This window comes from Passer montanus, unplaced genomic scaffold (genome assembly GCF_014805655.1).
Source record: "Passer montanus isolate IOZ18808 unplaced genomic scaffold, ASM1480565v1 scaffold85, whole genome shotgun sequence".
In the NCBI taxonomy this organism is placed as follows: domain Eukaryota; kingdom Metazoa; phylum Chordata; class Aves; order Passeriformes; family Passeridae; genus Passer; species Passer montanus.
This window is the reverse complement of record NW_024373812.1, coordinates 1,565,052-1,579,638: the sequence shown is the minus strand read 5'-3', so window position 1 is coordinate 1,579,638 and position 14,587 is coordinate 1,565,052. Positions and strand designations below refer to the sequence as shown.

The window sequence follows — 14,587 nt, the reverse complement described above, 5'->3', positions numbered from 1 at the left end:
CTTGATCTGCATTCTGTAGAAATGTCACACTCTTGCAGAGGCAGTTCCTCCCCCTCTGATCCAAACTCTCTGCAGTCCTGGCTCCAGTAGCTATTTATTATGTTGTAATTTAGTGGAGTAATAGCTACTGTGACCCTCTCTCACCATATGTGCTGCTACATACCAGATTTCACGGAGTGAGCTCCTGTGTTTGGCCAGGATGGGAGAATTTGACACTACATCATCCATCCAATCTAAACTGTTATGTTGAGACATTCAGTTATATTGTCAGCTCTTGCAGCACAAGCTTTGGATTCTGCCATGGGTCAGAGGTGGGTTACTGTCAGGTCACAAAGCACTGCCAACCTGATTTTCATGTTTGTGTGGGGTCTAGCCTATTTACTTGCAGAGCACAATTAGCACATAAGACCTTGACTCTCAGCGTGTTGCCAGTAAAGTCATGGCATAGGAAACTTTTGAGTCCTGAAAGGTTTCTGTTGATGCTTCTAATATAAATTGTATTAAAACTTGTAGAGGAGTTTCCTAATATATAGGCTAGAGGTATTGTCTTGACACATGGCATGGGGCATCAGCTGCAAAGCAGCTCATGCTGAGCCCATTTCCACTCTGCAGCCAGTCTGAACATACAATCCCTACAGGGAGAACTGTCAGTGGGTTTGTTACTTCTCTGGTGGCACGGGGTCTTTTATGTCTGTAAACCACAGAGAGAGTGGATTGAGAAGTCACTTTTCATGCACCCTGGCAAAATTTCATAGGTAAGCATTACCTTTAATTTAGCAGTCCTATCCGTGCTAGAATCCCAGACGCTCTATTGTCTTCACCAGACATGAAGAATCAGCTTTCCTTAGTTTTTAAATCTTTGTGTGTTTTGTGTTCAGAGCAGTTGCATGGATTAACCTTGTGTCGGATATATGGAAGTGTTTATGCTTAATGGTTTTACTTACAAGATGCACCCTGGATGGGTGTGTGTATATATGCTAAACATTTGCCTGGAAGGGCAGGCAACAGAATGCACAGTCATAGCACCACAGTAAGCTGAGATCTCCTCCAAGGTGTTTTTCCAACACCTTACCCAGATTTTCTGCTCAAGTCTATTGCTGCCATTTAAAATTCCTTCAGTTCATTAGGAGAAAAAACTTATTCTAAGAACGACTCTGTTGTGGCTTTCTAAGAACACACAGTTCTTCCAACAGAGTTCTTCGAATAGATATTCCTTGTCTGTGTTTCAGTATGGCCCCTGTGAATACCTGGAAATTGAAGTCTGAACTTTTCTAGTGCTTGGCATTCAACATTTCCCCAAAATGTTGGTAAACACCCTGAACCTTTAGTCAATTCTGAAAGATGCATTTCTAGCAATTTTTTTTTTCAACCTTTTCACTCCTCAGGGAGTGAAAAAAAGGTTAAACACTTTGAAAATCTGGCTATGTACATGTTTTAGTGAGAGTAGAACAGAAGAGGTCTTCATAAAAGCAAGAGAGACCAAAAAGGCATCACACACTTTCATTACTTTGTCAGGTTAACTGGTAACAAAACCAGTATGTTTAGTGCATTGTTCCATTGTGTGTATTGTATCATTGGTAGCTTACCCAGATGGTTCCTCAAGAAGGGCCAGAGAATGTTTTCCTGCCTGAAGGCATGATACAATAATTAGGGGAAAATATTACCATGTAGTGGGGATCTCATTTTAGATCTCATCAAAACACTTCTTTTCACACCACTGTATTTTAGTATGAAATGCAGTAACAATCAGCAATTGTGCAGAGTCATGAACATAAGGATGCTCCTATATTAGCTTCATATTTGGCACTCTTGGTAAGAAGTACTTGGTTTTTTGCTGTTGAAATCTAAGGCAAATTTCGCAAAGGTCTAACACTAAACATTTCATGTGGAGCTTCCAGGTCAAACTTAGTGCTCTATGAAAGCTGTTGAATCCAGTCCTTGCAATTAAGTTCCAAAAAGGATTGCATATGTGTTTAAAACATAGTGCAGTGGAAAGATGGTGTACAAATAAGAAGGTGGGATGGGTTTTTTCACTGTGTGAACTAGAGGACTGTGGTTACTATGCTGTGGGACATTAAATAACATCATGAAGACTCATGAGTGTTCTTTGGAAGGTTTCAGTCATTAGGGTTCCCACACAAAGAAATGTTAAACACCCACTCTATCACATTTCAAACTCTGGATGTTGTATCTCTATATCTGAAAGTGCATTTAAATTTAAAACCAAATTTATATTAGGAGGAAAGGCAATTTTCCCATATTTTATTTGGAGAGAACATTTTATTGCAAAATATTTTATCTTTGGATTCCAATTTAGAATGTATAAAATTGTACAATGCAATGTTTTACACTGTAGTAGGGAGGAATTGGGAGAGGAATTAGGAGGACAAAGTGCTTATTATCTGAAAAGCAGATGGTGCTCAGCTGGAGTATAAGCAGAACAATCTTGCATAGCCTTGTCTTTTTACATGTTTGAAAGGACAGCCCCAGAAAGACACTCTTAAAAAAACCAAAGATTTCTACTTTTGAGGTCAATTCAGATGGAAGGGCTATTAGTAATTTTTAGGGGTCTGAGTAGGTGGAAGAGATGTTCTGCAAGCTGGGGAAATCTCATACTAATCAGACATTGATCTTAAAGAGACACTGCATCTTTGACTGCACAGTCAGGCTCAACACTCATTTTATACCCCTGCATTGTTTGCAAAGGACACCTGATTTCACTTCCCTTTTATTTAAACAAATTAATTTATTTCATTTGACTAATTAGCTGTACAAGGAAGCAGATAACTTTTCTGTTTGCAAAAATAAAAAAGAACCTTGGAATTGGGATTCCCCCCCTCCCCCACACGAATAACAAGCTAAGTAAAATATGTTTGCTACCTAATCTAGGGGATAAAGAATAACTTCTGGTGGCAAAAAACCAGTCTTTTCCAATGCCCATTGTTTGAATAAAATCTAGGAAGTTTTACACTTGGAAATACATTAATGAATTTTTGGCTTTACTTGTGATTTTTTTAAAATATTGTGATTATTCAGTCTGTTCATTAATATTCAAGTTGAAACAATATAGTGAAGATTTATCAATCTAATAAAAGACTTTCATAAGTCAGTTTTTGTGTTGTGTGATTTTTTTTTTATGTTCCTGCCTGCATTCTCACTTCCAGGTAGATGGAGCTGTAATAAACAATAATCAGAATGCACAATCTTTCCAATAAAATCACCACATTGTGAATGGAGTCTTAGTATCCTCTATATTATCTTGCATGACAGTAGAAAATGAATGGCCACTCTGTGAAGTGATCTATAAAGTACATATCACCTTCACCTCTTCAGTCTGTTATTGCAATTGCTTTCCCATTTTCTGGCATGGATAAAAACATCAAGAAAAGGAAGAACACATCACATATTTCTAGTATATAGTGCCATTTTAGAAAAGAATGCTTGCTAGATTAGCTGACTAGTTCCAAATCTGGGATGTGAATCTCTCTGGATTTAAAGCATCTCACAGATGAGATGAGTACTGTGCTGGTTATCATACTTCAGTTTTACAGCTGGTAAATGTTTTCCTGCATCTGAAATATGGCTGTTGTCATTGACTACATCTGTCAAAATGCCTGAGATTAATCTTAAAATATTGTCATTTGACTGAGGACACTTCTGTTTGTGTCTGTAATGTTCACTACTGTACTTCTATCTTCCTAAGTCAGTCATATCATCACAGTCATCAGACAAACTGACACTAAGGACTATTGCTTGAAGTTTTAGGAAAGATATGACAGATTCAACAGTCTATAGAAAATAATTCTTACTCTGGAGATGCTCTGTTGAAGGAGCAGATCAGAAAAAGTAACAATAAAACTCAGGTAGGGTGACCCAGGCACTCTTCAGGCTGTACCTCTTTTATAGAAAACCACCAGGCTCTAAGACTGCTGAAGTCAGCTGTCTTCAGCAGAACTTGAATACTACCCAAAGACTCATCAGTGGTTAAAGCTGCCAATCCAGCAAGCTTGCTGTTGGTCACCCATCACTCGTTTCTATTTAGAAGGTTTTAAACTCATAAGACACTTTTAAAAAAATCTTTTAATTCTATAGAAAACATTAAAATAAAGCAGAAGAGTTAAAACTGAAATACTATGGACAAAGCATACACTTTCACATCCATATTTGATAAGGATATGCAACTTTTTAATAAAAATGTAAACAAATGGCAGCTCATTAAGATAATAATGTAGAATATTTAATACATCGTAAAGCACTGTAATAAAGCAGACAGTTTCACAGTTTATAAAAAGCATTTGGAAAAAGAAATGGTTGTATTAGAGGATATCTCTGGGCGACTGATAACTGAAAGGCTTGTTCTGCTAAGATTACAAAACCAGTAATTGTACTATACCTCTAATATGAAATTTTTAAAAAGAGAAAGGAATTTTTAAGCTTAGAAAAAATGTGAAACTAATTAAAAATTTTGATTTTAAAAAAATTTGGCTGGACTTTATGTTGGGATCTCATATGCCAAAGTCAGCTATGTCTGTGTCCCTCACTGAGATTCACAGTCTTCTGAGACTTACTTTCACTCAGAAAGATATACATCTTTTCTGTATAGTTCAAAAAAAATCCCAAAATTTGGAAGTATTTAACTTTCTACCTTTTTTAGGCATCCCTGAAAATCTGTCATTACCGCTGCATTTACTTCTCACAGGAGCTGAAGACTATAGTGTGACATTCCTATCACTGTCAAGTAGCACATACTTGGAATTAAAAGTTGTAGCTCTGCTGTGTAGCTATGTAGCTATGCTAGCTACATAGAAACATGAACAAATAGTTAGCTGCTTCCTTAAACTCCATAAATTTAAACTAGAAATATTACAACTAGAGGCATGTTTTTGTACTTGTACCTAAGAATTAGGGACAGACTGGAGGGAGCAGAATAAGCAGGATTAAGTGGTGCTATGTCACTCAAAGTCCTTCCTTTTCATCTCCTCCCAATTAGCTTTATCCAGTCTAGTTCACATTATGGTGGAAATGCTTTGACTCTTTGTCTCTTAGTTTCACTTATTCTGTTAGATTGTTTGTTAACCAGTTGAACAGGAACAGGCTAAACTTTTCAAAATAGATTAGCCCTGAAAGGCTAAGTATTCAAAGAAAGCCAACACCAGCAATGCTCACAGAATCATGCTCATTTAGAAATTACTCGGCTTGTAGTGATGCTTCTCTCTTTACAGGAAATGCTGGCTCAGGAATGACCTTTCCTAAACTGTGTCCTAAATTACACAGTGACTCAGAGGGCTGACTGATTTCACTGACAGACAGCTATCCAGCAACAGTAGGTTCACCACCAGTTTAGTCAAAGCAAAAACTTCAGCTAATGCTAAGAGCTGTTTTTCAGAGAAATCCCAGAGAAGCCAAAGACAAGAGCAGTTGTAGTGAACTTTACCCTGTTTAGCAACAGCACACAACATTTTGCATTTCTCTACCAAGATTTTCTGCAACAAGATGGCAGGTGTGACTAGGAATTGGCTCTATGGAAACACACCAGACTTAATTCTTCTTTCTATGCCCCAGACAGTGGAGATTTAAATGGAAGTAGGAGTACAAATACTTGCTTCAATTTGTATCCACTATAATTTCTCCGCTCTTTTTTTCATCCTTCTCCTTTGATGGATCTTACTTCCTCACACAACACACACTTCATTTTTCCCTTTCACAGCACAAAACCAACCATGCATGCAGGGTTTATGGTACGACTAAACAGCAGCACTATACTGTCTCCCTTCCTGTGGGAGCACCTCACAGGCTGGAATGTCCAACCAGCTGATTTTGAGGTCATGGTGGCTGCTGGCTGAGCATTCACTATCAAAGAAGTAACACTGGGAGCTACTTTCTGCTCTGGTAGCTGGTGGGCCGTTTCTATGTTTTATTCCTTAAGATGGGTTTTTGCTTTCTTTTGTATTTCCAGTGCCACTGCTGGGAGAAACATCTGTAAATAAGGCCTGAACTAGGCCTTATTTACATTCACAAGGCCAAATGGGGCGTATTATCTCTTTTCTAATTTTCTAATTCAGCAGGATGACCTAATAGACCAAACAGCAAAAGGGATACTGGAGTTAATTAGTGACTAGGAAGCAGGACTTCAGAGAGGATCACTAGGAAGGACACCTGGTATCAGACTGTATGAAACTCTGTTGGCATCTTGTGGAGTCACAGAAGTGCTGGTGGCTGCCTTCTGGGTGACAGAAGCTTTCTTACCTTCAAGCCAGTATGTGACCATGTCTCCTTTCCCCTAAGAAAGAATATTAGTCATAGGGTTATAAACTGTCATTTATGGAATACTTTTCTGACTACAACACAAAACAAGTCCCAAAAGGAGAAATATGTGCCTGTCAGCGACTTTACATAGAGGAAAAATGAGGCATAAAACCTTTCCTTAAAAGATAATAGCAGTAGTATCGATTAAAAAAAATCTTTGAAGTCCCATCCAAAACTGGGTCCACAAGTATGTTAATTCTCTTGTGGAACTTGCTTGATGATTTGTGACGTCTGTGAAGGAGGGGTCCACAAGTATGTTAATTCTCTTGTGGAACTTGCATGCATGCATGATGATTTGTGACGTCTGTGAAGGACCTTTTTTGATTTCAAGCAGTCATGACAGTGAATGTGGCATGCAGGACTTCCAATCTTGACTAAGTCCTTTGTCTCTGACTTGTCCCATGAACAAGTCCATGAAATTGATCCTGGCTTAAAATCTGAACATGCTCTCTTCAGGTATGGGAATTAGTCTAACCAAAGTACTGTGAGATATAGAGGACTAGAAAATATAGGGGACTGCATGGGTTAAAATTCAAGGACTCCAGAGTACTTTCACACTCTCCTCTCTGAAAAGCTGAGTATAAATGTTGCATACACACCTTGACTTGTAAATTCCCACGGCATACTAACACATACTCTCCAATCTGCTCCAACAGCTGGTATGCACTTGAACTACACTGTATTTTAAGAGCTGGAAAGAAAGATAAATATCATATTAGCAAACAGTTTGTACATCTAAGACAGATCCATCTCCCAAAGTGTGTCAAAATTTCAAGATTCATTAATGAACTCTCTCTTGTTTTTTTTTCCAAGTCTTTCATTCCATTTCTTGCACACAAGCTCCATTATACTTGCCTGTTTGTGAGAGCATCTCAGGAGAAATATGACGCTGTCAACAAACACTACTCTTCACATTCTGCATCTAATAATATTTTTGTACTCTTCACAGTTGTCTATCTGTGCTACTGATGAACATCCTTTTCATCTTGTAAAGAAAACTATACACAGTTCTACCTCCTGGTCAACAAAGAGCCAGTGCTTTCTAAGGACATTTAGTTTTCAGCAAAGTCTAAACACTAAAGAAACAGCCACCGTTGCTCTGACTACAAACCTGTAATTTAAGACAGTTGGAAGAGATGATATTAACATAACTCCACAATTTTTTAACATTATGATTTTCCTTAGTTGAAATTTTTTCTTCAGGTAAACCATGTAAACCTCATTTGTCTTGCCTTTTGCAAGTGATGGAGGAAGGACCAAGAAAGACAGATATGATGGAAACCAAAATTTTGCCGGAAACCAAAATTTTGCCGAAATTAAAAAAAAAAAAATTTTAAAGGTTTTTTCATCTGTAACATTCCAATCATTATGCTTTTTTTGTTTAAAAAACATCCTAGGTGATAGTGGGACTGGCTAAGATTGTCTAACTTATTTTTGTTATATTAGAAAATGACAGTTCTATAATGTCCACTTTTATTTATTTATATGTTTTTTAGTCTCAGAACACTGCCTGTAGACCAGGAGATCTATGTTTCAAATAGATACATATCTCAGAACTATTCTTTGAAGATTCATTGTATTTCAACTTGTCATCTTGCTTGAGAACAGGACACTAGCACTCAAATTCCAGGTGATAGCATTTTTAGTGCGCATTGCTAGTAATTAATCTATTTTAAAGCAATCATCTTAGGGTTAAAACTTGGTAATATAATTTAAGGTGTATGTGGCCAGAAAAAGACGGAAAGAAAATAAATGCTTGAAAGATAAATGCTCTGGTTTTATTTCTATGTCTATAGTGCTGATGCACCATCTGAGAAAGAGACTGGCATACAGAACAAAAGATAACCTATGAATGATGGAAGCAGATTTTGAATGTATTAGTTTTAAAGGCATTCAGATAAGATGACACAAGGAACATGAAAGGAGTTATCTGGGAGTCTGACAGAAAGAAAATGAAGATATATGTGTGCCATCCAGGTTAGCATTTGCTTTGGAAAAATAAAATGGTGAGAAGAAATGGATGCTAGTGATTCTCAGATCCTTTCAAAACTTTCAAATCCATCATTTAGGACCATTCCTCTGCCTCTCTGCCTTGTTTTTAGTGGATCATGATAGATGTTGAAAGTATCAGTTTTCACCACTAAATTAACTTGAAGAATCTTGTGTGTGCCTAGTTCATTTACAATGCATCACAATGTGAGCCATAAAACTACTCAGCTTTGTTTCATTCACATAAAGAAACAAGACAGCAAGGTTCTGAGACATTGAACCACTATATCAGCTAAAATATTTCAGAATCTGAGTTTCAAATATTCATATTGGCTAAAGATGAATTTTTCTAAGTAAACTTGGAGCTCTGTTATCTCTTAGGAAGAAGCAGTGAGAATACCTCCACAAAATTTATGTTTAAACTCTTTTCTAGAGGGCACATACATTATCTTCTATACTGGTTGAACACAGACACAGCTCCCATGATACTGTTTCCTGTGTTCTCTATTAGAGAAAGTTATCAGCAGCAAAACAGGAGCAATGAAATACTCTTACCCTAAATCCAGCTGGGTGCCAGGAACAAATAGAAACAGTGAACATAAACACTTGCCTCTCATTTTGTTTTATTCCAACACTTTTTTAATGTAGAGAATTTCAAAACCACAAAAATCCATTCCCAAGACTTGAGAAATAAGGGGATCTGATTACAAAAACAGTTGTAGAGAGTATCACTCAATAATTTGTCCCTAGGCAGACTGGACCCAGAAACCAAGAATCTCTTTCCAGGATTCAGAATAATTTGAATAGGTCAGGACTCAAAACTCAGCCTAACATTTTTTTAAGAACTAACACAGGGGTGATTAAAACACCATCTGCAGTTTGTTCCTTATTACCTTCACTGGTAGATTCCATCCTGGAAGCTGTGTTCACAGTATCTCCAAATAAACAGTACCGTGGCATTTTGGTTCCAACAACACCAGCTACAACTGCCCCTGTTAAGAAATGGAAAGCAAGACATTTTGTGTTTATAAATCACATAATCAGTCATACAGCCTTGTGGTTGCTTCCTACACTATCTTAAATCTGTTATCTATCAGATAAAGACTGAGTGTCAGTATTGTCTTTACATGGATTACAAATCTGTTTTACAAGTGATTTAAAACATAGAAGATAAAATTTCTTGGTAAGACAATGTACACTGACTAGTTGGCAGATGCTGTCCTGGGCACAGGACATGTCCAGCTCTGGCAGTCTATCAAGAAGGAATTGCAACCATATATCAGATTAAATCAGGGAGCTAGGAGTCTGAGAGTGAAGGGTGGATCAGATTGTCAAGAAACAACTCACTGTTTTGAGAAAAGAACAGCTGATAAGGACAAGTAACAGACACAGAATGGCAGTTCTAACTCACATCAACAAAGACATGGGGGCTATGGGATGTTTCCAATGTTGTATTCAAAACTGAGGTACCAATATCCCATGTATCCAATAACTTATTCTTTTGGGATGACCTCTATGTTTTGTTCCACTGCGTATCAAAAAATTAATTTTATTTTTAATGGGGAGGAAATGGCCACTACAGATGCATTTGTAAGGCCAGAGGATACCCTTTTGCAGCTTTCTCAACATACCTGAATGTATTCCTGCTCTTATCTTTAGAAGGGTGTTAGGCTTGTGTGGGATCTTAAAAGTCCTGCAGACATCCAGAAGGTCTAAAGCCATGCTTGCAATCTCGCCAGCATGAAGGATCCCATTCTCCTTGGGTACTCCTGACACCACCATATCTTAACACAACAATGCAACTGTGTTAATCTTTGGCATTACACATAGATTTACTAAAGTATGCTGCCTACAATAAAACAAAAAAAATAAAAAGGAAGAAGCTCTATTCCTTCATATCCCAAGGCACAGTTGTGCCTGCTGAGCAAAGAAAACCAGAAACAAATGGCTGCTAGGGTAATGGCCCATGTGTGGAATTACCTTAGGTAGGAAAAATGTTGTATTTCCTTCTTATTTTATTCCCTCCAATCCTTTCTTCATCCTCCCCTCCACTGAGAATGGTTAAAGTGGGACAGGCAGTGCAAACGTGGCTGTTCAGTGCCTTCTGTCATTGGGCAGATATTATAAAAAAAGGCAATGATTCCAACTGGGCATTCTTCTATGCTTCCTATGCATAGAAGAAGCATATGCACTATGCTTTAAAAACTGATGATGGGATCTTGGGGTCCTAGAGTGCTGAGCTGGACAACCATGACTGTGAGTATGATAAACTCCCACTAAACCCTGCATTTATGTGGGATTTGCTGCTCTAGTTTGAGCCCTGTAAATCTATGGCACATGATGAGATTCATCCCATAGTACCCAAAGAATTGGTGAAATCGTTGTAAGATTTCTGAAAATGCTTTTTGAATGGTCATGGAGATCTGGAAAGGTCCTGGTCTACAGGAAGCTGGCAAAGCTTTCAAGAATGGCAGAAGAATTTCTTCTGCCAATTCTTTCAAGAATTTTAAGAATGGCAAGAGGGATGACTCTGCAAACTACAGGCCTGTCCCTTTCACTTCAGTGCCCAGCAGAATTTTGGAGAAATTTTTCTGGGACATAATGAAAAATACCTGAATGATAACATAGTCATTGGTCACAGCCAGCATGGTTTCATGAGCAGAAAGCCCTGATTATCACATCTGATTTTCTTTTATGACAGGATAACCAACCCAGGTGATCAAGGGAAGGAAGCTGATGTTATTTTTTGGATTCCAGTAAAGCTTTTTATACGGCTTCCACCAGGATATTTCTGGACAAACTGTCTGGCATGCAGCTGGACAAACAAATTATAGGTGAGCAACTGGCTCAGGGATCAGGCACAAAGGGGATGCCTGAATAGGGTGACATCATACTGGGGGTTCCACAGGGCTCCATGCTCAGCCATGTGCTCTTCATCTCCGTAAATGGCTTGGACACAGAACTGGAAGGGTTAATAAGTCTGCTGATGCCACTAAATTGCCTCACAAGCAGAAAGGCCCTGCTGAGACCTTGAGAAATCAGAGGACTGGGCAATCACCAGCTTTATGTTTAAGAAGGAAAATAATTAGATTCTGCGTCTGGGATGGGGTAACCCTGGATGTGCAGACAGACTGGGAAAGGAGAGGCTGGAAAGCAGAAATGAGTGCAGGAAAGGGACCTGGGGGTCCTGGTTAAGCTGAACATAAGCCAGCAGTGTCCTGGGGTGCATCAGGCACAGCATCACAGCTGGGCAAGGGAGGGGATTGTCCTGCTCTGCTCTGCACTGGGGCAGCCTCACCTCGAGTGCTGGGGGCAGTTCTGGTGACACAACACAAAAAAAACATTGAGCTGTTAGAGAGTGTCCAAAGGAGGCCACAAGGAAGGTGAAGTGCCTTGGGGTGAAGCCGTGTGAGGAGTGGCTGAGGTCACTTGGTCTGTTCAACCTGGAGGAGACTGCGGGGAGACCTCACTGCAGTTACAGCCTCCTCATGAGGGGAAGAGGAGGGACAGGCACTGATATCTTCTCTAAGGTGACAGTGACAGGACCTGAGGGAATGCCCTGAAGTGGTGTCAGGATTGTGTTTAGATTGGATATTAGGAAAACACTCTTCATCCAGAGGGTGGTTGGGCACTGGAAGAGGTCCCCAGCAAACTGGTCACAGCACCAAGCCTGACAGCTCAAGAAGCGTTTGGACAACATTGTCAGGCACATGGTATGACTCTTGAGGATGGTCCTGTGCAGGGCCAGAAGTTGGACTCTATGATCTTTGTGAATCCCTTCCAACTAGGATATTCTATGATTCTTTGATTCTGTTACTGTGTAGGGCAAGAAACCGGTCTTTTAGGGATCTATGGGGTGCATTTGTTCAGGAATTTTATGCTCAAGAATGTGTTCATCAGTTCCATGGAGAAAAAAGAGTGGGCTTTTTTATTCCCCATCTCTTACAGGAATTCTGTCTGTCTCATCCAAAAACCCTGTTAGATTTCCTTAGGTTTTACAGAACTCAATTTTAATCATAGTCTATCACCAGCAGATTGCCATGGTAGCAAATATAAAGCCATTTTCCTTCAAAAGAAAAGAGGCAAAAGAGAAGAGGCAGTCAAGCCCCTACAATGTATTAGCAGAATGAAGATTGTTAGGGTCTTTGCAAAAAAGACAGATAATAAAGCTTAGGGTATGGCACGTATGATCTCATGTAGAAGAAACTTTTTTAGTTGTGTTCCTCTGATACAGAAGTTGCCAACTGAGATTAATCTGCTTAAACTCTGACCTCACTAGTAAAAAGACAGATAATAAAGCTTAGGGTATGGCACGTATGATCTCATGTAGAAGAAACTTTTTTTAGTTGTGTTCCTATGATACAGAAGTTGCCAACTGAGATTAACCTGCTTAAACTCTGACCTCACTAGTAATAGGAACCAAATAAACAGCAGCGGTATTTTACTCTATTAATTTGTCCCATTCACAACACTTTTTAACTACACAAATTAAATGTATGCAGGAAAATGTCCCTAATGTTTGCTAGGGCTCTGATAGAACTCATCTCCTAATTGTTTTATTTGGTCTTCCCAGTTATAAGAAGGTTTCCAAATCTCCTTCAGCAGTTGTTTCTTGTCATTGGCGAGTCTCTATCCTGATGCACCAGGCCCCAGGCCCCATCATGTCAAGGAGCTTACAGGCATCTCCTATTGTCTCCACTTTATAGACATCATAGTTGTCTATGATTTCATCAAAAGTGGTATAAAGCTTGTTCAAGAGATCTACCACTTGGTATGGTGTGCTGCTGCTGGACAGCTCAGTGAAGCCAACAATGTCACTGTTAAAACACAAAAGAAAGAGCATAATCATCCACCATCCTCATCGTTCCTGGTTAATAATCTTAAACACAGAGTAAAAATTTCTCAATGCAATTACATCAACCTTCTCTTTTCAATAATTCTTTCATGAAGATTCTTATTGGATAGTTTTGTCTTCATTTATTTAAATTTACAAAAGTCTCCTTCCATTTAAAAGGACAGACTGACCTAAGTCTTTTTGCTTAGCAGTGCAAGAAAGGATTTTTGCAGGTAGACTTTAATCTGCAACAGACTAAGCAGTCTTCTGGTTTGGGTTACTTATAAATTAAGAAAAAAAAAAAGGGAACTTGATATCTGTTCTTTTATGACTAGTGAAGGCATGTCATTTGTATGTTGCTTCCTGCACGCATAAAAAATTAAAACTATAAATCCATGTGGACTCTAAGGTTAGACAAATATTCTTCACACAGGCTAAATGGTGGATTCTTTACTTAGACCATTTTATGAAACATAGACCTATTTTATGAAACATGTAACACATGTAAAGTGATGTGCTGCTGTTCGTTAGAGCTCCAGAGTAATGTCATTTTTTATTTAAGTAATTCTAATGAAAAATAGGGAGGTGTGAGAATTTTGAAAGATGCTATTTTGTAGACTCACCTATTGTAATAGGTGGCAGTCTAGATAGAAATTCTATACTCAGTTAAGAGCTTCACCTCCACTGGAAGCCTAGGAATATCTTCTGTAGGAGACTGTTCTAGTCCTATCTTTCATTTTTTATTTACCTGAAGAAGATGGTGGCACTTGAATAACTTTGAGCTTGTGCCTGTTTTCCCTGCCTGAGATCATCTGCTACTTGTTTTGGCAACATACCTGTTGTAGAAAGTAGAACATTGTAATCTTTTTACGTGGAAAAAATAACATATTAAATATAACATGCTGGTTTAAATGCACAAAAAATGTTCATAAATGCAAAATATTACGAAGGTGAAAACACACTTTGGCATCAAAATCTGCTCTGCTGTAATGTGAGAATTCACAATAAATATCATTGATAACACATCCAGATTCTTCACATGGCCCATAAATTTTAGGCCAAACAAACCAGTTTCTATACATTTCAAGAAAGAGTAAGGTTAGATTCTAATGGTGTGATCTAGAATTTAACTAATTCTCTCTTTGTTAACTCTTTGCTAGTGCTTTCTACCTATGTTATTTTTTGGTTACTATCTCTTCCCTGTTCTGTTTTTTTTCAAATTGTATTTGTTCCCCTTATCTTGGACTTTTACATCCCTTTGTCTTTTGCTTTCTTATATGCTACTCCATCTCTTTTTTTTTTCCATTTGTTTTTCTTACAGAATTCTGGAACATACACTGCCATCAAAAGCAATCAACTACCATTCCACATTTATAACTATGTAAAAGGCCTGCCACACAGATGCAAAGTCAGAGCACTATGGATTTTGTGCCATAGCTCTCAGATGAGTGTACTGAT

At 38.4% G+C, this 14,587-nt stretch overlaps 1 protein-coding gene across 1 annotated transcript in view; it reads right to left on the bottom strand.

Annotated features, from left to right (window-relative positions):
- Window positions 1-6,130: 6,130 nt before the first annotated feature.
- The window catches only part of LOC120513655 (atrial natriuretic peptide receptor 2-like), a 40,784-nt gene continuing 32,327 nt past the window's right edge, over window positions 6,131-14,587 (bottom strand). Inside the window, exons 20-25 of the mRNA XM_039733266.1 lie at window positions 13,878-13,965; window positions 12,973-13,112; window positions 9,927-10,079; window positions 9,189-9,287; window positions 6,906-6,997; window positions 6,131-6,280 (exon numbers count right to left, since the gene is read on the bottom strand). Coding sequence (XP_039589200.1) covers window positions 6,131-6,280; window positions 6,906-6,997; window positions 9,189-9,287; window positions 9,927-10,079; window positions 12,973-13,112; window positions 13,878-13,965 — 722 coding nt within the window. The remainder of the gene's footprint in view (window positions 6,281-6,905; window positions 6,998-9,188; window positions 9,288-9,926; window positions 10,080-12,972; window positions 13,113-13,877; window positions 13,966-14,587) is intronic.